At 43.9% G+C, this 25,283-nt stretch overlaps 1 protein-coding gene across 1 annotated transcript in view; it reads left to right on the top strand.

Moving 5' to 3' along the window:
• Positions 1 to 25,283, top strand: part of LOC144752933 (butyrophilin subfamily 2 member A1-like) — a 367,375-nt gene that overhangs the window by 72,835 nt on the left and 269,257 nt on the right. Inside the window, exon 4 of the mRNA XM_078640750.1 lies at positions 22,153 to 22,185. Within this exon, the coding sequence (XP_078496876.1) occupies positions 22,153 to 22,185 (33 nt within the window). The remainder of the gene's footprint in view (positions 1 to 22,152; positions 22,186 to 25,283) is intronic.

Genomic DNA, 25,283 nt, shown 5'->3' with positions numbered 1-25,283 from the left:
AAGGTTTCCACAAACGAGCCTCCTCACCCTACACTCTGCATGAGCGTACCATAAGTGCATCTCGCCAACAAGAGTGTATCTGGGGAAAACAGAATTGCTATCTTGAAATACTTACAGCAGTACTCCGTGATCCACATTAATAACGAGTGGTTAATGCAGTCAAGGAGCGCTGCCTGCACACCACAAATGCAGGTAACGATCCTGCTATCTCTCAAGTACAGACACACAAATGAAGCTTGGTGCAAAGCACCCTTACCAACCTGTCAGCAATCGAGACCCTCCGGGAACAACCAGGTTTAGCAGCACTGGCTCCATTCTGCCGATTCCTAAAGTAGCGGTGAAGTTACTGACGCGCGCGTCTCTATGTCACTGCTAAGGCTGCCAGGAATAGTAGTTTCTTCATGATTCCCCACACGCACACCTCAGTTAGCTGTCCGTGTTCTTCGCGCACACAGCGGTCAGTGCTGATGCGTTCTGACAGGGAGAAAACCTAGGACAGACTAGGGGGCTCATTATGATCGCGGACGGACTTGAGTCCGTCCGCGACCATAGAGTAGGAGGGAACCTCCGCATGGCCTGCGGAGTTCCCTCCTGTCCAATTAGGATGTGACCGCCACTCTGGCAGTCACATCCTCTATTTTTAACATTGCGGCGGGTGTGGCTTCAAGCTGCACCCGCCGCAATGTTAAAAATGCATACATTGCATTTGTATGCAGAAAGCGGCATGCACCGCGCGGTGCCTGCCGATTACTGCATACAAATACAGGGGGGTACCATAGGTACCCCCCATGGGCACCCCCCACCCCCCCTTCACCCAGGGGGCCCGCAACGGGCCCCCGCAGTGAAGCTCCGTATGCTTTTCCACGGCGGAAAACCCGCCGTGGAAAAGCATTTCTTTTTGGGCATCCTAATATGGCTGACGGTGTCTGAGAGACACCGTCACCATATTAGTGCTTTTCCGCCGCGGTTGTAAGCCAACCGCGGCGGAAAAGCTGCAGGCGGAAACCGGGACCCACCAGCCATCCTAATGTGGTGGTGGGTCTTTGGTGGGTCCGCTGCGGTTTTTCCATATCCTCTGGGCCGGCAGTGGCTTCCGCCGGCCCGGAGGATGCGGAAAAACCACTATCCTAATCTACCCCTAGGATCTGAGTTGGTTAGAGGAGTGCAATGGAAAGATCGAACCACAAATTATTCAGGATGATATGCCATGCTTGATCAAGGTTGTGTGAGGAGAGGACTTTCAAAGTTTAGAGGACCTTTGAAAGTGAAAGAGGTACATGAATGGTATGTTGTGTTGAAGAACGGTGACAAGTGAAATAGATGGAGAGTGGCAATTTACCAGATGGCGGTGAGACTCATGGGAAGAGTGAAGTTGGGTTTCTGGTTGGCAGAGTTATGCAGTAACCAGAAAAAAACGGGGGTTTAAAAAGCCACTAATGTAGCTGGCTGGATTTGACTCCTCACTGAGTGAGTCAGAACACAAGTCCCCTAAACGCCCACAGGGACAAAAAAAGCAAGAAAAGGAGCGAAAGACTAATGATTACCAGTGAGATCCAAAAACACCTGAATGGATTCCCATCAATATATTGTAATGATCAATCTTCTCATTTGGTCATCCGTCTATCGGGATGGTATGTCTCTTGATCATAGAGACTAATTGGCATACCCACGATGTTAGGCTGAGTTGGATCAGAACCCCTTTGTTTCTGGTTACTGAAATTGAGTGTTAGTGGATGTAAACCTGGGCAGGTCTCTAAATATCCCTTTGACCCTATCTCTCTCTGGGTTGTTCATGGCAGAGTTATGCACCCTGTCCAAGCAGAAACCACAATCCTAGTCAGGATAAGTTACATCACGCCCTAAAGTATTCTGTGCTCTCCCTATGGCAATTTGGCAGTTTAGTCAGTTTTAGCTTGAGAGGTGATGTGTAACCACACCAGGTTAGAAAAATATAGTTTAATTTTATAAATTAAAAAAAGACCAAATCAACAAAAATCCTACAAGTACAAATGGAGATATGAATTTTCAAAGAATAGACCGTAAAATATCACTGAAGGTAGATTACGAGTCTGCCAGTCCACGGACTGCTAGACTCGTGGGGGCGCAGCACTGGTAGTCTCCCAACCACCAGATTAAAACTTGGGCAGTCTGACCACTATGGGACCGCCACTGCCGTTCCATGGAGGTGTCATGGCAGCCCTGAGGCTGCGGTATGCTTGCCCGGACTGCCGTGGTCCTGCTAAGCTTATTACGAGTTTCCTCTCCCTCCTCTTCATGGCAGTTCCACCACCATGAAAACAAAGGGGTCCAAACAGGCCCCCCCTGTGTCTCATGCCCTGTGGAAGCACACAGGGGAGCGCAACATGTGCCCCCCTGTGTGCATGCACACCAGTCCCTGCACGGCATGGACTTCTCAGTCCATGGCGTGCAGGAACACTTTTTGACATTCCCATTGTGGTGCCTGTTTTTAAAGACACCGCTGTGGGAACACCAAACAATGTCTGCCAGACATGAGATTAACTCATAATTTGGCTGGTGACCTGACCCTGGGTTTGACAGTGCGGCAGAGGGGTGGACCAGGCGCAGCACAGCCACACTCGTAATCAGGCCCTTAGATGCAATAAGCACTTAAATGGATAATCTGGTCACACTGGACTGGGGCAATGTCACAGGTACATGATGGCCGCGAATGTGCATGGGCTGGATACAGGAACCCACTTAGACCTGCTGAATAACAGGATCTCGACCCGGATTTGCATCAGCCTCAAAGAAGATGCGAGGTGCAGCCAAAGTGATGTGTTGGTGTCGAGGCATGCAGTGGATGAGACACGTCGACATTCTGCACACAATGGTGGTGAAGCGTCCATTCTGAATGCGATGCACTGGTTCTGAAGGCGATGCGCAGCTACTGCTCCTTCAGCAGGTAATGCATTGATTCTGAAGGTGATGCGCCAGTTCCGAGTGCAATGTACTGGCTCCATCCACGCTTCGATGAGGATGTGCCGGTTCCGACCCATGTGAAGGTAAAAATGTGCCTGTTTCAATGAGCATGTGTGGGTTGGCATGAACAAGCACATTAGGCCTCACTTCCAAGGTTCCATGACTGTGATTGCACCACTGGAATGGGCCAACACACAGCTTGTAGAGTCTAGATGTAGGAAGATGGAAGGCGGAATAAGTATCATACAATCAGCCCGTAGTCTGGGAGTTCATCCACAGCTACAGGGAGCAGTACACAGGAATGGGTAGTTCTATAGGAAGCTGCAGTCTATGCCAGGGGGCCATCACGGAAACCCATAGGAAAGGCATTGGGCAACCTGCCAAGAAAGGGATATGAGGAGACCTTGACAGGACATGGCTGTCAGCCCCACTAGTCCTACTAAGGGATCTAGGGCCAGATGTAGGTAGAATAGATTTACAGATTCTTAATTACCGAATTTTACCGATTCGGTAATTAAGAATCGGTAAATCTGAGAGGTGGATATGTAGGTATTCCAGATGTGCTGGAATACCGAATCGGAACAATTCGGTAGGAATGAATGGGCATTACCGATTTGGTATTTACCGAATCGGTAAATACAGATTTTCACAAGGGTGCAGGGGGTGTCACTTTGACACCCTCTGGCCCCCCCAAAACAGACTCTGGTGCCATGTGGCAGGCATACATGCCCTAAGGGCAGGTCTGCCTGTCATATGGCATAGGTGTGCATGCACACATGTGCATGCACACCTGAATTCGGTATTTTAACACCCAATTGGATTGGGTGTTAAAATACCGAATTTGTAGGGCCTTTGGGGCTCTAAAGAGTCCCATCTACATCTCGGATTTACCGAATCGGTAAAAATACCGATTCGGTATTTTACAGATTCGGTAAATTTACAGAATCGGTAAATTTACCGATTCTGTAAAATTGTGCCCCTACATGCCGATTCTTGGATACCGGTCGGTAACGGTCGAAAATACCGATTTTCGGCCGTTACCGACCGACCTACATCTGGCCCCTAGTCATTAGAAATCAGCCTTTACCTGGACACTCTGGGATAAGGGATAAAGTAGGAGGAGTCTTTGAGGCAGGAAGTTCAAATTGATCTGCAAATTTTGTTTTTAGTACATCATTAGCAGGCCCATGGAAAAATGGTGCTCAGGGGAAGAGGAACAAATTAGGAATTAGGGTGTGGAACAAGGCCAAGGCATCAACGTCTGGGCTGAGGTGAGCAGGAAGACCAAAGAAGCTTGAAAACGCAAAAACACTTGAGCAAAATAAACAACAAAAACCAGAAAACACACATCAAAACAGGACACATCACAGAGGAACAGCATAAGGATTAAATAAAGTAAATACAGTGCTGTTGTTGCCAAGATTGATCTGGTAATTTGTGGTGCCTGACACACAGAGCACGTATGTGGGGCTGAGTGAGCTTGTGATGTAATCTCCCACCGGGCACCAATCTATGTCTTGCACGATACACACCCCTCTCAAGATCTATCCTTTGAAGAGGTAGCTCATTAAACACAACAGCATGCCTGTCAGAAGCCCTCAAAGGAGCACTGCCAAGAAAGCGAAGGGGGGTCGATCTGAAGCAGTTCAACTTGCAATCCCTGACCAAACCCTACGCGCTTGTGCTGATCTTGCAAGACATACGTCAGATGTAGGGGTTTGCGGGAGAGAGACCATGGCGAGAAGGAGGGCAGCCCAGAGACCCCACAGTACAGTTAAGTGGTTTTTTTCTATTTAAATGTATGTTTTAAAAAAATTTATTGGGGGGGTGGAGGCGGTGAGCGGAGTTTTTTCCCAACTCTGTGGAACTCCACGTAGGTGTTGACCCCAACCAACACCTCTCATCCAAATGTTTCATGATTAAAACATGAAGCGCATAGGGCAAACTGCAACACTGTGACTTCTGCTTTACTAGATACGACTATGGATAATGACAGAATTAGCCATATACAGAGATGATGGAAAAGAACTTCTAGCCACTGACAGATGTTTAACTTTTCCTTGGCTTAGATTTGTCAATAAATGGCCCATAGAACTAGGCCTTGGCTCAGAATGGACTGAGCCACATAACCTAACACTGAGTTGCAAAATTATATTGAAAAGAACATATTGGATACATTTCTTGAATGTACTCCATCGTGAGCCTAATTTGGGTAGGTTAACAACTCAATTCTTCAATGTAAAACCTAACCCGTTTTTTGAAGAATTTCTTGATAATATACAGCCGCATTTGGCAAGAATTCTTGTACTAGAAACTAAGATATGACACCCTGCAGATTAAGAGTTATACTGTAAACTGGGAAACGCAGGGAGATTAATCTTTGTACACTATGCACTTTAGGTTTAACTGAAAACACTGCACTTTCTCTGCGGGAAAATTTTTGCTATCCTAAAAATGCTAATGAGAACATTCCAGTGGATTCCGTTGGTGTGTAGAAAAACCCTGGTCCAAGTATTGCTTATTAGCACGCTGGATTATGGGAATGCTCTTTTCGTCGGCATGGCCGACTACCTCTTCTCTTGACTTCAGCTGGACCAGAATGTGGCTGCCAAGGAGGTTTGCAATAAGAGGAAGTATAGTTGAGCCTCGGAATGCATGACAACTTTACACTGGTTCCCAATGAGACAAAGGGTCTTGTTAAAAACTGTTGTGTCATGCACATAAAGTCCTGCATTATGCTGGACGTAAAATTCTCCAAGGCAGAGTTAAGTTCTATCGTCTCAACCGGAATGTGCGATCGTGCCACCAGGCTAGGGCAATCACCAAACGCATTAAAAAGTCCAGAGTAGGGGGTCGTTCCTTTGCACTTCTGGTGGCAAATCTCTGGAACGCACTTCCACCTGAACTTCGTCTCATCGATTGCCATTAATCATTTAGAAAAAAATTGAAAACGCATTTATTTCCCAAAGCTTGATTAGCTACCGAACTCCCTTCCCCACTGAATTTTCTCACTTGAAAAAGCTTTCCCTCAGCGCCGTGATATCCAATCTTATGAATGTTGCGCTCTATAAATACATAAATAAATAGTTAGCACTGAACTATATGTAATATTTGCCATATTGAAGTTTGTGTTTGCAGTAGGGATCAAAAAAGGCAAGATGGGGCTAAAGTTGTGATGTTGCAAGGAATAATGCACCTCTCTGTCTGAAATATGTACTTTGAAATGTATTAATCTTATTTGTAACTTTTTAATTTTGTTACACACCGTTTTAGTTGATTTTATATATAGATACAATAGGGGGATGTATGGGAGTACTTAGTGACCCATATATACTGTCCCTATCGCAAATAGTGCACTGAGATCGATGATTATTCTATTGAGAACCTCATATATAGTGCACGATGAAATTTTAGATAATAATTATTGGTTGTCCAATATGAAATGAAATGAAGGTTTTGTAGAGCACGTGTTTACAGTGGTGTCACAGTGCTAGCTGTCAAAAATCTATGAAAGGACCGTACGATTCGCTATGGTTAGGGAGCTGTAATAGAATGTTAATGAATTGTTATGTGGTTGCTATTCAATGTTTCTTTAAGAGCCTGTATTCCTTTGAAAGGCTCAGAGTGTTCCGGGCTTGAGGTTCGCTCAGTGACTGCAGTTACTGAGTGAACTCCGGCCAGAGTGGACACACTTGTTGTGGGTGAATTACTTGGAATAAACTTCTTCTTTTTAAACTTCAAGAAGTCTTCAGACATTCCTGCTTATTACAGATTGGCGACGATTGGGATAATTATTCACCCACCGGCCCACGCAAGGATTATTATTATTTTTTTTTTACTCTAACGAGTCAAAAATTGTTACGGAGATAAGCTGGCATAATTCACCTTTTTTCTTGCGTCAGTATCGACGATTCTTTTCTCCTCATTCGAAGTTCGTACGATTACGGTAGGATTGTATTTTGGTGTGGCTGCTTTAGTAACATCTCGTGGAAGAGTAAAATTGGTGTTTATTTTTGGCTGAACTATTTACGAAGAGACTTTTCTGTTTAACTCTGTCACCTTCATTGTATTTTTGTGTCCTGATTGGTTTTGTGTAGGATTTTGTCATTTGAGATGGGCGACGGTGGAAAATTGTGCTTCTTTTAAAACCATCAGTGAATCTACTGACCGGCACGTTCTGCCTGTGCGCATCGCTGTTTCCAGTAGCCGCTGGTATCAATAGATTCCAGAGTGTCCAGCAAGGAGTGTGACCTTGGTCTTCCTCTTGTTGCATGGAATCCTGGTTATCTGTATGACATAGGACGTTTCTTTGAATACACGGAAGTTGTCCGCAGCATCGCTGTGGCTTTATGCGCCGTGAGCCTCCCGGTTGCGTGCTTCAAGGAGTTCTGGCTGACAGTTTGATGTAGGGCGTTTCGTTGAATCCACGGAAGACGTCCTCAGTTCTCTATGGTTTTACACGCTGTGGGGCATCCGACTGCTCGTTTATGATTTTTTGTCAAGAAATTGATTGGAATGGGATCACAGTTTTAATTCTTCATTTCAAATCTTTTTTTTTCAGCGGTCTTATCTATAAGCAAATTCTTGGGAGGCACGTTCTCAAGGTAACATTTGACTCTTGGCATATTTTAATTGACTTTCTTCTGATTCGACATTCAAACCGGCAGTCTCAACAAGACTCTTTCTCAAAGGATTTGTGTTTCTTTTCTTTAGTTCATTTGAAACATTCTGTATTTGATTTATTAATGGCTACAAAGTTAAGGGTTGGTATTGGGTGTAATACATTTGGTGTCAGCTTTGTTTATTTTAAATATGTCTTCGGTCAAAGAGATCACTCAACCTCCACCCTTTCTGGATAAACCTGGTAACCGACTCTTTTATAGCCAGAATGGTTAGGTTTATTTCAGAATCATTTGGTAGCTATCGATGCAGTTGAGTATTCCCCACCCGTAAATTTGCATTATTATTTGGCAGTTTAGGGCTTGCTGCTCAATGTATTTTTAACAGTCTTACCCCTATTCCTCTTCCTGTAGGTCAGTCGGGGGGCAGACAATGGAATGTTTATCTCGAAGCTTTAGCGAGGTTAAAAAAACAATTTGATGAGTCTCCTAATATTATGCTAGAAAGGCATAATTTTTACAAACAGAAACAAAAGGAGGATGAGAAATTCCGCTGAATTTGTGGATTTTCCGCAATTTCGCGATCAGCGAATCTCGCGAAATTGCGGTAAAATCCACAAATCCGCGAGTGGGATGAATTTTATTCAGAAAGCACTTACAGGGTTACAGCAGGTGCCTAAGTTGAAGCTAATTTCTTTGTAACCATTTACAAAAGGGTTACAAAGAAATTAACTTGGGCACCTGCTGTAACCCTGTAAGTGCTTCCTGAGCGGCGCCTTGTTGCATACTTGCAACTATTCTCTGACCCTGCTCTGACCCTCTAAGCAGGGTCAGAGAATAGTTACAATTAGGCAACGAGGCTCCTGTCACAAAAATTAAACCTCAGCAGGAAGCACTTACAGATATAAATAAAGCAGGTGCCCGAGTTGAAGCTAAAATTCAGTAACGCATTTATAATCAGCCCAAGAATCTAGTGAGCACGGTCGATGCTAGGCAGGTGTGCTTTCTCCCCAAATCTACCATCTACAAATAGCTGTAATCCGTGATGGTGGTCTAGGCATCAACGAGTTTCTCGAGCACAATGCCCCTGTACTTCCAGTGACCAGGAGGCTGCTTTCTCCTCATCTGGTGCGCTGATCGGTCTCTGATCTTTATAAACAAGAGGCATGTGAACTCGCACAGAAACCTGGCCCCACACACACTAGTCTATGCAACCTCTTCCTGCCCTTTCCCCCACTGTGATGGACAGCTCACTCGAGGGACTTCGCCGCCCATGGGCGCGATGGCATAGTTACAGACACACGGGGGCACTGGAGACAACTCTTCTGGGCCTTTACGCAGCTGTAGTGTAGGAAAAGCACGATACATTTATCAAACGAGGTAGCACTTACTGCTTTCTCCTCATCTGCTGCTCTGATCGGTCTCTGACCTTTATAAACAAGAGGCATGTGAACTCGCACAGAAACCCGGCCCGACACACACAATGCTATGCAACCTCTTCCCGCCCTTTCCCCCACTGTGATGGACAGCTCACTCGAGGGACTTCGCCGCCCATGGGCGCGGTGGCAAAGTTACAGACAAACGGGGGCACTGGAGACAACTCTTCTGGGCCTTTACACAGCTGTAGTGTAGGAAAAGCACGATACATTTCATTTACCCAACAAGGTAGCACTTACTGCTTTCTCCTCATCTGCTGCTCTGATCGGTCTCTGACCTTTATAAACAAGAGGTATGTGAACTCGCACAGAAGCCCGGCCCCACACACACTAGGCTATTTAACCTCTTCCCGCCCTTACCCCACTGTGATGGCAGCTCACTCAAGGGACCTCGGCACCTATGGGCGCTTTGGCAAAGTTACAGACAGACGGGGTCACTGGAGACAACTCTTCTGGGCCTTTACGCAGCTGTAGTGTAGGAAAAGCACGACACATTTACCCAACGAGGTAGCACTTACTGATTAGCCAGTAGAAAGTACTCCAGTTGAGTATAGTGCAATTGCCCAAAAATCTGCTTTCGCTGGGAAATCGGCAAATTCGCGGATTTCTTTGCGAATTCGCATAATTCGCCCATACTTAGAAAATAGAGGAGTATGTGGCTACTTTAAGGGTTCTAAATATTTCATGTTCTTTTGGTCCACTTTTAGATAATTATATTAGGGACCAACTAGTGTTTAATTGTGAAACTGCTAAAATCAAAGAAAGAATTCTTAGCTGTAAAAACCCTTCTTTATCAGACGTGATTGACCCAGCTTTAAGCATTGAAAGGTCAGTTTTATCTACTAAAGCAATGTCGGCTGATACAACTTCTAAAGTTAGTCTGGTTTCTGATGGGAGTGAAGAGGAAGGTTTGTACGCTGTGGGTAACAAAGATAAGGTAAAACCTCCTCAGAATAAAGGTCAAAACTTTTGTTTCAGATGTGGTTCGAAATTCCACATTGGTAATTTTAAAGGCTGTCCTGCTTTGGGTAAACGTTGTTCAGTTTGCAAAAGAGTAGGACATTTTCAAAAAGTGTGTAGATTTAAAAAAAAGAGTATTAAAATTAACAATGTGGATTGACATGATTGTTCTGAATCCATGGACAATCTACTATTAACTTTGGACACAGGTGAAGAAGAAATTAAGGGTCCTTTTTGTTCTTCAACTATCGACGGAGTCCAGCTACAGGTGATGGCGGATTCTGGATCGCCCATCACGATCCTTCGTGATTCTACATTCTTTGAGAAATGGGGCGAGGAAATGGTACTTTTGGAAACTGATATTAACCCTAAAGCTTTTGGGGAAAAAGATATTGATATGCTGGGGTTCTTCAAGGGAAATTTAGAAATTTTAGAAAGATCCATATGTACTAAATTATACGAGGCAATAAAAGGTAAAAATATTTTGGGTTGGAAGGACCTTGCCAGAATGGGGTTGTATTTGGTTCCGGGAGATGAAAATCCCATCAGAGCAAGATATTTAACTATTTGTTGCATTGAAAATATGATGATTGATCTTGAAAACCTGATAAAAGAGTTCAAGGGGGGGTTTAGCAACAAGGTGGGTCTGGTAAAAGGAGTGGAAAATAAAATGAGGCTTCTTCCTAATGCTTCACCTGTAGCGCACAAGGTTCGTAATGTACCGTTAAGTGTAAGGTCTGAACTTAAGAAATTGTTGGAAGATTTGTGTGAACAAGGGATTATTCAACCGACAGAATCGCCTCATTGGGTCGCCCCTAATGTGGTCGCACGAAAAAAGAATAACGAGATTGGGTTGTGTGCGGATCTCAGAGGTTTGAACAAGAACATCACAGTGGATTGTCATCCCCTTCCAAAAAACCAGGAGTTATTGGCAAATTTGGGGGGGCCAAGTGGTTCTCTTTAATCGACCTAAAATCGACGTACCATCAGGATCCATTGACCAAAGACTCTCAGGAATTTACCACTTTCGGCACCCTGTTTGAGGCGTTTACATTTTTGAGACTCCCCTTCGGTTTGGCGTCAGCTGCCAGTGTATTCCAAAGTTTGATAGATACCTTATTTATGGATTTGAAAGGGGTCCAGGCTTATCTGGATGATATTCCTATTTTTGCAAATAGCCTGGATGAACACAATATTTTGTTGAGGAAAGTTCTCTCTTTGTTAGGGGAGCGAGGAATGACTATTAGGGAAGATAAATGTAAGTTTGGAGTGCAGGATCTGGAATACCTAGGACACACTGGTGCTGATATTAAACCAAAATTTTCAGTAATTAAAGCTTTGAAAGAGGTGAAAGCTCCCACGGAGGAGGATTCTCTTTGCTCTTTCCTAGGGCTGGCAGAATATTGCGCTAGATTTGTGAGTAATTACGCACAGGTGGTTGAACCTCTTAGTGTTTTATTAAAGAAAGGTCAAAGATTTGTGTGGTCAAATGACTTAGAAGAGACTTTTGATAAGGTGAAGGAGTTATTTATAGCAGCTCATCCTCTGCATGCGTTTCATGATGATTGTGTTTCTACTATTGCAGTGGACGCAAGTATGAGTGGATTAGGCGCAGTGTTAGGTCAAGAGGTGGAAGGTGTTGAAAAAACAATAGCATTTGCTTAGAGGTAATTAAAGGAGTATGAGAAACGTTACAGCACTATAGAGCGGGAAGCTTTAGCCTGTGCTTGGGCAGCCCGGAAGTTCAAAATGTACGTCTGGGGTAGAAGATTTATAATGTTATCAGATCACAAGCCACTCTCTTTTATTTTTAGTAAGGTATCTGGAAACAATAATTTATCTCCTAGATTGACAATAATGTATCTCCTAGATTAACAAGGTTAGTTTCGAAATTACAGGAGTACAATTTTGAGTTGAGGCACATTTCTGGGGGAAGAAATTTCCGGGCCCATTGTTTATCTAGGATGTTTCTGGATAAGGAGGAAGGAGATGATTTAGTGGAAGACGATGTGGAGTGTGTGACTTTGGTAGATGCCATTGATGAATTTAAACGTTCAGTTTCAGAAAATGATTGGATAAGAGCTAGTGAGAAGGATTTAATTGTATCCAAGGCTATGGAGTTTGCGTCAGGGAGATAGCCTGATGTGAGAAATTCGTCAGGTGAGCTAAGAACAATGGCTCAAGTGGCGGAAGAGTTGTCAGTAAAGGACAATGTCCTTCTGCGTGGTGATAATGTTGTTCCACCGACCGAGTTAAGGAAAGAAGTTATTAGGTTAGCTCATAAAGGTCACTTTGGGGTGTCAAAGACTTGCATGAGGATAAAGTTACATTATTGGTGTCCTGGTTTGGATTCACAGGTAAGGTCAGTTGTGAAGAGTGTTTACTCTCGGATAAGCACTGGAAATTGCCTAGTGTGCCTTTACACCCCACTGTTTTTCCAGATTCAGCTTGGGAAAAGGTAGGTTTAGACTTCTCAGGCCCTTATAATGCCTTGCTAGAAAGTATGAGATTTATGATCTTGGCTTATACCCACTTTTCTAAGTGGTTATATTATAAGTTTGCAGATGCTCCTAATTCGGATAACACTATAAAGTTTTTGAAAAAGCTTTTCATGTTGGAGGGGGCTCCCAAATTTTTTGTGACGGACAATGGTACACACTTTGTTTCGGAGAAGATTTGTAAGTTCTTAAATGCTCAGGATGTGAAACCCCTCAGGGTAGCACTTTACTCTCCGGCATCTAATGGTTTAGTTGAACGTGGCTATAAAGTGGTGAAAGAGGGTATTCAAACGGCTGTGGCTTCAGGTGTGGATGTGGGGACCTTTATTGAAGAAAAGGTTTGTAGTTACAACACGTCTCCGCATTGCACTACAGGGGTTATGCCTTTTGAGTTGCTTAGAGGTAGGAAGGTACACTCGCCTCTGTTTCCTGCTTGGTTAGATAAGAAATGTCCGAGAATTGGTAAGGTGAGTTAAAATAGAAATTTAGCAGAGGTGGCCAGGAAAAACAGGAAATTCTGAAAAAAATAATGATGGAAAGAAATGCACTGATTCACAAGGTATTATGGTAGGAGACTGGGTGAGGATTAAGAAACCTTTCAGAGTTTCAAAAGGAAATTCTGTCTTTTCTAATCCAGTGCAAGTAGTTAAAATTAGTAAAGGCGCAGTTTTCTTAGGGGGAAAGGGCTGGTGGAGTGTGAGACAACTGGTAAAAATTTCCAAAAATCAAGCCTTAGTGGTTAACAGAGCCAAGAACAGATGGGTTGCGGATAATTGTGGATGGTCTCACTGGTTATCGCCTAATGCAGGTGAAAAAGGGGGTAGTCAAATTAGTTTGAATGTGAATGCTTCTGCTTCCAAACAACCTTCCACTTCTTCGAATTTGAATGCTGCTACTTCCAGTCAGCCTTCTACTTCTTCCAACAGGAATGGTAGGCTGATAAAGGCTCCTGCTAGGTTTAACGATTTTGTTAGATATTAGGGGTAATGTTTTATTAATTTGTTTTTTATTTGTTGGTTCTGATAAGGGGGAAGGTGATGTAATAGAATGTTAATGAATGGTTATGTGGATTGTTATGTGGTTGCTATTCAATGTTTCTTTAAGAGCCTGTATTCCTTTGAATGGCTCAGAGTGTTCCGGGCTCGAGGTTCGCTCAGTGACTGCAGTTACTGAGTGAACTCCGGCCAGAGAGGACACACTTGTCGTGGGTGAATTACTAGGAATAAACATCTTTTTTTTAAACTTCAAGAAGTCTTCAGACATTCCTGCTTATTATTACAGGAGCGAATATCCATGTTTTCAAAGCTTTCTTAACAATACATGTTTACAGTAGAGTTGAATATGGACAGTTGAATATTTTGTTTTTATTGTGTTATATTTTATGGCCTTTGGCCGAAATGAAGTATTTATGAATAAAACTATTAAACAGTTTGAGATACAGCCATCCTTGTAATTACAAATAAATAAAAACTCAGATTTTTAATAGAGATAAAATGCTCAGGGCCCAGGGATATTAAATTCATATGTTACATAATAAAAAGACAAGTGCAATTCCTACATTTTACTCATAAGGAATTTGTTCAAGAAAATATCTCTTCATATCTTACCTTGATTACAAAAGCCAGTTTGAGAAAGTTCAATACAGGGTAACATATTTTCACTGTAAGCAGTCTTTGCAACCTTTCTAGCCACTGCTGGTACTTTCTGATCTTGGATAAACACAACACAGGGACCAGGAAAGATTGCGTGCATCTTGATATAAGGGACAATGCATGGTGAAATTACTTGTGTGTTATTCTTCAATATTATTATGTCTGCTTGGGGGTAAGTCCTGGGCCATTGTTTTTTGCATGGGTAAAACTACCTTAAAATGTATAACATTAATTCTAAAAAGGGTTAGGAGATGCCGCTGGGTTGGATTTTCTCTCCAACTCAAGTATGGCTCTGAACACTTCTCTGTTGAGATCAGTGCATATCCAACAACTATTTGTAGTTTAAATGCCCCTTCTATTCTGATTCCCATGCACCTCTATAAGTATATGTTTTTTTATAGTTTCTTTGTAATTCAATTCATACTCTTGTGGGTTTGTAAAAATATCTGCCAAATCCAGTTTATTACAAGTATTGCTTACATAACCCAATTTTATTGACACCATCCAATGCCAGGCAATAAGCCAGACAAGATCTAACCAGACTTGCTTCAGGCTTTCCCCGACACTAGATCCAAAGTAAAAGTGGGGCTAAACCTATTTGGTCCTCAATTAAACGATTTTTTAATTCTATAAAAATTGAGCATCTCTTTAATGGGTATATCTTTCAGTTTGATGGCAAATCTAAAGATTGCCTCCACGTTCCTCCCTAGTGGATCACAATTTCTATGTATGTTTATGACACTTATTGAACGACAGTGACTCTTTTCATATCCAAACCTCATTTTTTTCAGATTTTTATATGCCTTGCTATATACTGACTATCATCACAAAGTTAATGATGCATTTCAATAAAGATGGTTGTTTTTTGTTCATGAATAAAAAACCCAATAAAGAAATGTTCATACAACAAAATGACTAGAATGAATTAAAATGAATGTAACTATAAGAAAATGAGGTTACATTATGCTTTAAAAATAGGTCATTTTGTAGTTAAGAAAAGTGACTCATTGGTATCTTGATGCCCCTTCAAGTACATTTTTATGGCAAAAATTAAATTCAAATTATTGACAAAATGATTGCAAGTCAATTGCAATTATTCCTCAAAGGAATTGCTATACCCTCCCTTCCGTGCTTCCTCCTGGAGTTGGTTGCCGCACAGCTTAAGTCAAAGTGCCCTTCTAGCACAAAATTGTTAGTTACCCAGATTTCCTGGATGTATATCAGCAGGCAAACTGTTCAGAAATACAATTTTGTTACCATCAGTTAGAAGACCTCAAAACCACTTTTAGACCATTACTAGGTGAGTTTGTTTCTATTGAATCCCATGGCACCCTGAGAATTAAGAACACCAACTACCCAGAGACGACTCCCTAACTCATCTTCTGTATCCGGAGCATTCTGCGCCCCTTCTTTCCTGGCAGATATACACTCTTACCCTCTTTGCCAGGGGTGTGGATACATTTTGCTCCGCCGGGGGATTTGGCCACTCCTCAATAAACTTGTAACGTTGAGGTCCTGCCAAATTCTTCCACCCAAGTAGTTTTTTCTTACATGCTGCTCGCTAATGGTAAGTTGGTGAGTGTGAGCTAGATTCTGCATCCCCTGGTGTGATTTCCGGTTCCTAGGAGGACACCCAGCAAGATTTCTCCAACTTGGGCCCTCGCAGGAGATCTTGACCGCTTACGGTCAGAAAGCTGCCGCTCAAGTAGAAGTTCTATTTCGACTGCAGCAAAATCACCTCGAGAAGCTGCGCACTCTGGGGCACCATGTGCTGCCAATCGCGCTGATCTTTTCAGCATGTAACAGACTTCTGGTGCTGAATCACAGAATGAGCAGCCCAACATGACTATTTCTGCGTTTTTTTTTATAGATTCACGGAATTCCATGGAGTTAAACCCTATGAGTTCTAACCAGGCCATCTCATTACCAGAGATACCAAGAGATTCTGATTTGACATAGGTTTCAGTGACAGTGATACATAGGGTATGAAGGCCAAATTGGGTCACCCAGGGTTTTTGGAGAGGAGACTCGCTGAATGACATCAAAGCCTGGACTAGCGTAGCATGCCATAATTTAGCATGATTAGATTTTATGCCACTTTTGAATTGAAAAATACTTTGGCTCTGCTATATGTCCATAAGTTCTCGATTTGCACAAGGCAAATATCACTACTTTGAACCATTCAGAATTCATCAATATCAGTAAGGCAACCCAAGATTTCTTGGTCAAGATGGCATTAAATTCCAGTGAAAGAGTCACATTCTAAACATTAGTTCAAATATAAATTTCAATTGTCCCCTAAATTAAAGGGAAATATCCAAGCCTGTGGATTTAGGGTGGAGGATCTCCTTTTGTAGAGGTCAGGATATTTCCAGCCTCAAGCCATGATAAATGCTTGGCAGCTTCTTGTGGGGAGCAAACAGTCACCCTTTCCAACATTGGAACTTGTCTTATTTATCCACTTCCACAACAGGAATGGCCTTCAAATTGAAGCAAAATTGTTTGCACCTTTTATGCAGATACTCAATTCCTCTATGGTGTTTTTTATTCCTCGTGTGTTTTTGTTTGTTGCCCACTTTACTCTTCAGATTTTTCTTACCCCAGGGTTTTGGAGGAAATATTGGAGATAGTTTACTCATTTTTCCATTACTAGGGAGGGAGGAGGGCACAGTTGCTGGTTCCATAGATGAAGGCTCAAAGACATTTTCCACGGAGAAGATCTGCTTATTCTCTTTTGAAATGGCAGGGGTGTTGTTTCTTGTCTGACAATGTGGAGAACCCATGGGTGGCCCAAGCTCCCTGATCCGTGAATTAGACAGATGTATCCTATTTGAATCACCACCAGCTGTGGAGCAACTTCTAAAAATCCCCTCCTTCATTCTATATTTGGGAATGAGGGGACAAGGTATAATTATCCGATGATACCATTTTGTCCTGGGTCAAAGGATTTAATGTATTGAAGAAGGGTATGCATTTCCTAAGGGTAAAAAGACATACAAGGTCAGAGGTTAATAGGTTTTATATGTAGGATCACTATGTGAGTCATGTGATTCAAGGTGAGAGGGGGAGACCCCTCTTCAGAGTTAAAGCCCTCACACACCCAGAAAGCTAGGTGTCATGCTTCATCATATGGGGTTGCTCCTCGTCGGGCCGGCGCTGCAATGCCCGACGGGCTCCCATAAATGTTGCTCTTTATCGGAGATCTTTTGTCCCTGCCGGTTGGTGCAGTGGGGGTGAGGGGCCTAATTGTATAGATGTAGTGTGAGTGAGTTAAAACAGGTCAGTTATTCTTTGAAGTAACTTTTATTCTGGAAGGTAAACTGCCTGATGAAAAATAATAATTTGAGTGGCGTAAAGCTAGGAGCTATTTTTTTGCAGAGTTTTCTATAGCGTGAACTTGACCCAAATCGGGTGTCAGAGTGCTTTACATAGCACCAGGGACCTTAGATGAGGACACACATTAATTATCGTTAGGCATGATGGGATTAAGGGATTTGCCCAGAATCACAGGATGTTTAGCGTCATTACAGAGACTCAAACCCAGTCCCTAGGTCTGAGGTGGAGCGCCTTAGCCGTTAGGCCAACTCCTCTCCCTATGTACTTAGAAGTCTACGTCCTACTCTCACTTAGTCCGAAGAGGGGTCTCCCCCTCCCACCTTGAATCACAGGACTCACAAATTGATCCTACATATAGAACCTAGTACACCTCTGACCTTGTCTGTCTTTTTACCTCTAGGAACAGCATACCCTTCTTCAATACATTGTCTTGGGCACGTATGCTGGACCTAGAGAAAAAAATGCCCACTGTCCCTCCTCTTGTTGATTACAAGGAATTTAATATAATGAGGAGAGAGTCTAAAATAAAATCTGAATTGTTGACGGATTTCTTCGATAGAGCCGAAATAGAGGGCAGCATTCTCCCTAAACACTGCAGTGAGTAGCAGACTTTCGTGAAGTGGTAAACAGAGCTGCATTGCCTGTCCCCACATGGGCTGTAATTGATATTTGATAATGCTGCTCATGGCCAATATCTTTGTCCAGGGTAGTAAAGACTTCTATAGGAGGCGCTTTTTCCACAACCTCAACTCTCCCAGAGTGCATGCATAAACCCTCCCCAGCGAATAGCTCTTTAGTAGACATAATTTTTGGAGCTACACCAGGAGTTACCTCCATTGGAACCATTGTTTTGTCTACAGCATTCAGTTCTGGAAAGAAAGTTGCAATTGAGTTAAAACCTTTAAAAACATTTACATGCAAGGATTTATTGCTCAATATTGAATTTTCTTACATGCTCGTACATAGACTAACCTACCAGAACAGAGTTTCCCAGCCACAATTACTTGTTTTTGGACCTGAACAGGCAGGTAGACCAGACAAAAAAAGCAGACAGATGGAAGGTGCACAGGACTGATACTGATCAATGATTCAAAGGGTTGAAATTGTCCAGGTGACCAAGTTCTCTTAATACAAGGTTTCTGTTAGACCTGGCACCATTGGCGTGGGTCTCCCTTCCGTTTTTGCTGTTGTCTCATGTGTTTTTGCTGGTGTTAGATGCTTTGGGCACTATGCCACTGCTATGCAGTGCCACAGTGCAAGTGCGCCCTATTGTAAATTGATGTACTAATCAGTGGTTCCATGTTTGGCTATTTGGTTTAATTATCAGACTCTAGTCTAGTGTGCCAGGGCGTGTAATCCACATGCTGCTGGTGGGCCTGCAGCACTGGTTGTGCCACCCACAGAAGCAGCCTTGTAAAATGTGTCTAAGGTCTGCCTTTGCAGAGCCTGCATGTAGTCTGGTACTGTCATGCGGACTGGGCAAGTGCACCCACTTGCCAGTCCCTCAACCTTCCCTTTTCTTCATATCAGTCACCCCTATGGTAGGCCCAAGGGCAGGGTGCATTGTAAGTATAAGGTAGGACAAGCACTGATGTGTGTGGCATGTCCTAATAGTGAATTACAGCCATTTTCGTTTTTTCACTATTGCAACGCTACCTGTTCTCCATAGGTTAGAAATGGGCTGTTAGAATTGTTTTATTTTATAATCCTTACAGGCTCAGAGAACATGGTAGAAATTTGAGTTTAGTATGCCTGAACTCAGAATAATAAAATACATCTTTTAGTAAAGTTTATTTTAATATTCTGTGTTTGCAAATACCACTTTTAGAAAGTAGGTGTTTGCTTGACAAACCATTCAAACCTGCCTCTGCTAGGTTATGTATTCCCATGTCTGGTTTTGAGAGTGACAGGGCTGGGGAATTCCAGGAGACAGGCTGAGTCACCTAGTGGTGAATAGATAGATCTGCATCTTGATGGGAGGGAGGAGTGCACCTGGACTCTGAATAGGACTGTGCCTGCCTTCCACAATGCTGGCTCCACCGCATGGGGAGTGGCTGATGTCTCTGCCCTGCACACTGAAAGAAGAGAAGGAGTCCTGTCAACAAAGTGGTCCAGGACTGTACTTGACTTCCACAATGCTGGCTCCACCTCCTGTGGGGCGTCTGATGTTGCTGCCTTGCACTGTGAAAGGAAAGGAGAAGTCTGGTAAACAGAGTGCTTCAGAACTGGTTTGGACTGGGCAAAGGCCCCTCACCTCTCAGAGAACAAAGGATTTCTGGGTATAAATATTGGGACCCTGTTCCCATGAAATTAGATCACTCTGAGGAGAGGAACCTGAAGAAACTGAGGAGAGAATATTCCCAAGCTGAAGTGCTGCTTGGGGGATTGGCCTGGAGTGGTTGCCTTACTGCCAAAGGAAGGAGAAAGGAACTTTTGAGTAACTTTGCTTTCAACTTGTGAAGGATCTCCAAGGGCTTGGAAAAGAGCTTGCCTCCTGCTGAAGGCTCAGGGACAACAGACTTCACCCCACAGCTCCCCAGAGTACTTGTGAAAGTGCCTTCTACTGTTTTGGGCCTTCTGAGGAACTGTGCGTCGCAAGGAGCTGGAAGCGTGTTGCCGTCGCTGTGCCTGCCGTCGCAACTCCGGAGAAAGGAGCGTGTCGCCGCTGGAACTGTCGCACTGCTTCGCCATCAACAAACCCAAGGCACCCAAACCAGCCCCACGCCCACCACGGAGGAACTGGAACAAGTTACTGATGAGCAACTTAACTCCACCATCACCCGAGACAACCACACCTGAGCACCCGATGTAAACAACGCAGCCAGATAACTCCACACCTGGATCTCCAACTGCGCAGACGAGCTCGCCCGCTATACAACTCCGGCAGACAACGCCCCAGGTATGTCACCTGGTTCAACATCGCTCTCCAAGAAGCCAGACACACCTGCAGATGCCTGGAGAAGACCTGGAGAAACACCAAGACAACCGAAAACCACACCACCTACAAGGACGCCATGACGGACTACCACAACCAGATCTGAGCCACTAAAAGGAACTTCATCCACAACAAAATGTATGCCAACAACACCAATAACATTTTCAGTGTCATTCAAGAATTCAGCCACAGACATCACCCCATACCAAGAACTCTGCGACAAACTTGGAACCTATTTCCACCTCAAGATCAAAAACCTCTAGGACAACTTCATCGACCATCCACCAGGTGCTACAGACGGCCCTGGCCCCCAGAAACACCAGCCAGCCCACCATCTCCAACTGGACACCGATCAAGGGCGAAGACACTGCCTCGACCATAAAAAGCATACACTCATGGGGCCCCACCGACTCCTGCCCCCCTCACATCTACCACAGAGCCATGGCTGCCATTGCACCCAAACTACAACGCACCATCAACATCACCTTCAAAACAGGCACCTTCCAAGATGACTGGAAGCCTGCGGAAGTCAGACCCCTGCTCAAGATGCCCACAGCTGACCCCACCGACCTCAAGAACTATCGGCCCATCTTGCTCCTCCCCTTTGCAGGCAAAGTTGCAGAAAAAACAGTCAACAGAAAACTGAAACGATTCATTGAAGAGAACGCTGTCTTCGACCTGTCACAATCCGGATTCCGATGCAACCACAGCACAGAGACTGCCCTACTCGCCGCCACAGATGACATCGGCACCCTCCTGGACCAAGGCCACTCCACAGCCCTCATCCTACTCGACCTATCAGCAGCCTTCGACACCGTCTCCCACCGCACACTAGTCGCCAGACTACACGATGCAGGCATACAAGGAACAGCCCTGGACTGGATCTGATCATTCCTCACCGGAAGAAGCCAAAGGATCAGACTCCCACTTTTCCTCTCCAACCCCATGAAAATCACCTGCAGAGTCCCACAGGGTTCATCACTGAGTCCAACCCTCTTCAACATCTACATGGTGCCCCTTCCAGCCATTGTCTGACTACACAGACTCACCATCATATCCTACCCCAATGACACCCAGCTCATCCTCACCCTCACCAAAGACCCCACCACCTCCAAACTCAACTTCCAGTTTGGATGACCAACAGCTGCCTGAAGCTCAACGCCAGTAGTCCTCGTCCTCAGTACCACCCCTTCTGCATGGGACAGCACCTGGTGGCTGACCGCCCTCGGAAGTCGGAAGCCCACCTACCCCCTCAGACCACACCAAGAACCTCAGCATCGTACTCGTACTCGATTCATCACTCACCATGAACTGACAGGTCAAATCATTCTTAACGCTTAAATAGCACCATCAATCTCCAGCAGACACACTTTGACTTTGATTGATCTATCTACAGCATGAGTCTGGGACACAGCAACATTGGCAATATCTACTACAACAGTACCATTTGGAATTATCTCAGGTGATACTTTCAATAGTCCATTGTTTTGATTTTCTGTTGGTGGGGGTGTGATCTATACTCCTGTGAATTACATTTCAGTGTATAGTGTCTGTTGTACATGGCTCTCTTTTACCTATTGATGATGGAGGAGGGTGGTGCTAACTTATATAAGTGTGACTTCTGTGTATGCTCTTAGTGTTCATCCCCAAAAGGGGACAGTGGGAGTGCTACTAATGTTAATGTTATTTTTGATATGTTTGAGTGTACTCACACTTCATCATGAGCTAGATAAATTCCAACACACACTTAGTCCGATGTTTCTCTTCTTCCCTCAGGAGCATCAGCCTGTGACCTGGAGAAGGAAAGAGGTAAGTTTGATAATGGTGAATTAGAAACTTTTGGGGCCAAAATCGCGGCATAATTATATATAATTTAAAGTATATGGTTTACGCACTCCTTAGTTTATCAATTTTAAAGAAAAGTATTGAAGTTGTAGCGGGCAGCAGCACATTGCTCTCTAATCTCTGAAGTGTGAGTAGAAAATAGAACATGTAGTGGTCCCCTCACGTGGGAACGTCCCCTTGTTGCACTGCCAATGTTCCCAAAAGAGGGCGTATTCATGTTGATCACCATTGCAACACTGGTGATAAACGTGAATACTCCCTCTTTTAGGAACATTGGCAGTGCAACAAGGGGATGTTCCCCAGTGAGCGGAGCGCTACATGTTATAATTATATACAAGTCTAAGGACAAAAGTTCTAATATGCTTTCACATTGAAGCAAGGAGTATCTTTTAGAGGTGTCAAAAATTCATGTAATTTGCTTTTGTGTATGTATGTGAGATTTCAGAAGAATTTTGCAACATTTTGCATAATTACACAAAATGCAAATCTGGCAATTTGTGCAAAATTTTAGCACAAAATTAGTCACTGTGTCAATTTTTAACGTGGAGGCAAATAGGTCGAAAAAAGCACTATAAACAACACAGATTGTGTTCTGTTGGTATTGTGAATATTTTTTTCCACGAATGGCAAGACAATGTACATGAAATGGCACCAAATAATAATGTGATGGATGGAATACTTGGAGTAATGCTAGCCACTGCAGATCGCTCTGGGCCGTGTCCCAATCCAAAATTTTTCACCTTCCATGCCACCGGAGTTTGGACCTAATCCATTGCAAATCAGTCTTGACCCTTCTCGAGTCAGAAAAGTCCAGCCTAAACTGCCAAGCCAGGACTTCCATGAGCCAGAAAACAAGTAACCCAGGACCATTCCTGCCATTATTATGGGCTCATCAGTCAGGTATCGCCTGTTTTTAGTGGCATAATGAGCACAGGACCCATGTGGGTGGATGCCGGTCACACTTAGGGTGGCAACAACAACAAGGTGGTGGATGGAATGCTTGAATGAATCTCTGCCATTGGCAATCGCTGGGTTGCATGTGTTCCTGTTCAAGGAGGACCCACCTTTTCCGTTTGTGCTGGACTGTTCTGAATTAAGCAAGGTCAATATTGATTTGCATATGATTGTATCCAAACTGAGGTGACAAGGTGGGCAAATAACAATGGATTGGGATGCAACCCTGAGTAATTACAGAGGAATTAATTCATGCTTTCCATTCATCACTTTTTTGTATACTTTAGTTTGTCGCCCTAAGTGGGATAGGTCTGCTCAGGCATGGGTCCTGTGAGCACAGTTGCACTGGAAACAAGCAGTACCCAACTTCTGAGCCCATAACTAGGACAAAACCAGTCCTGCGTTGCTTTTGTTCTGGTTGTGAGAGGTCAGTTCAGGCTAGATTGTTCCGACTGAAGCAGGATCAAGACTGATTTTCATATGGCGGGGTCCAAACTGAGGTGACATGGTGTGCAAAAGCATGATGGTTTGGGATGCTGACCCATGTTAAATGTTAACGGTGGCTGAGATTATTGCAAGAATGCCATCCATCACTTTATTGTATACATTAGTATGCCAAATATACCTAGTACACTAAGAGCTGTAAGGAGCATCTGCCCGCAATCAGTGAAGAAATTAGATTTTAATGATTTTCTTTTGGGTGCTCATTGTGAGATAACAAAATGCTCTGTGCTGTTGTTAAGTTATACCGTATATAAAGAAGTGCAGATTTATTCAGAGTAGAAGCGGCTGTTAAAATTTGAGAAACTGATGGAGCAATAATGCAAACCACATTTAAAGGTTTTGAAAATGTCTTCCAAACACTCAAAACGAGTGTCCACAATAAGCACTAAAAAGCCATTAGTCCTTAATCTCCTAAAATTAGACTTAAGTCTTTTGCAACATGGATAGGCTCATATGCAAGATCACTTAATACTGGCACCAAAGTGACCAGGTCTTAACCTCATTATCTCAACCAGTATTTCATCATACGAGTAAATGCAATAATAACATATAAGCACGACTGAGGGCACTTAATATCGGCAATAAAGCATGCAAACTTTGATCATGAGTGTCTGTCAGTCTCATTATATAAGTAAAGCATTAGCAGGAGTATATTTCTAAGCATGATTGGGAGCGCTGTGTACTGATTATAACTGTTAGATGATAACCCAATATAACTACAACCCCTAATCATTCACCCCTAGAGGCTGTTTGCAGCATACACTTTTATATTACCGCATCTTTAACATAAGCCCTAAAGATCATCACATTTGCAATAACTGCACATGAAATTACAGTTCTTCACCCTTAGAGAATGCTTACCAACATTAAACCTTATGTTGACCTCTTTTAGGCCACAAGGGTTGCAGCCATGGTCTTGGCCTCTAGAGGACGCAGCACTTCCAGCTGTCAAGCAAAAGCTCCAACCTGGGGATGGATTAGCTTAAAACCCCATTGAAATTAAAGGGGGGGGGGTATAAATGTAGAGTCCCACCCACCTCTGGTTGGGGTCTCTGGACTCCTTTGCAGGCAGCTGCCCAGCTCCCCACACTCTTTTGCCACATTTTGATGGTGACTCCTTTCTCCTGGGGCCACCACAAAGCTGAAACAGGAGATTTTTATCCCCAAATGTGGGTGAAACTGACAGGGCATTATGGGGTGCACCTCGTACATGGTTTATGCATTTCTGAGCAGCTGCTCTCCTGCTGCTTCAGGGAGAGGCACGCTGCAGTTTTCCGTTATGTGGCCTTGTGCTCCAGCTTTGTTTTCGTCGAGGTGCCTGGTCCCACCGGGGCACCCTGCCTCTATCTTCCAACATTGGAAAGCAGCTTAGGGAGCCCTCCCCCGGCTGCTCCCGGCTGTCCTGCACACTTGCACTTCTCTGTGTGGCCGTAGGAGCAATCGCCTGCTCTTTCCCTGCATCCCTGCCCGCTCCTGCGGGCAGCAGGCATAATCGTGCTCGCCGCGGGGAGGGAGTCCGGCTGCACTCCCCTGTCCTCCTTTTATCTTCTCAGTGCCCAGGGATGGGGTTCTGTGCCCCTTCCCTCTTCAAATGGGAGAACGCA

The sequence above is a fragment of the Lissotriton helveticus genome, chromosome 5_1 (genome assembly GCF_964261635.1).
Source record: "Lissotriton helveticus chromosome 5_1, aLisHel1.1, whole genome shotgun sequence".
Classification (NCBI taxonomy): domain Eukaryota; kingdom Metazoa; phylum Chordata; class Amphibia; order Caudata; family Salamandridae; genus Lissotriton; species Lissotriton helveticus.
This window is presented reverse-complemented; position numbering and strand designations above follow the sequence as displayed.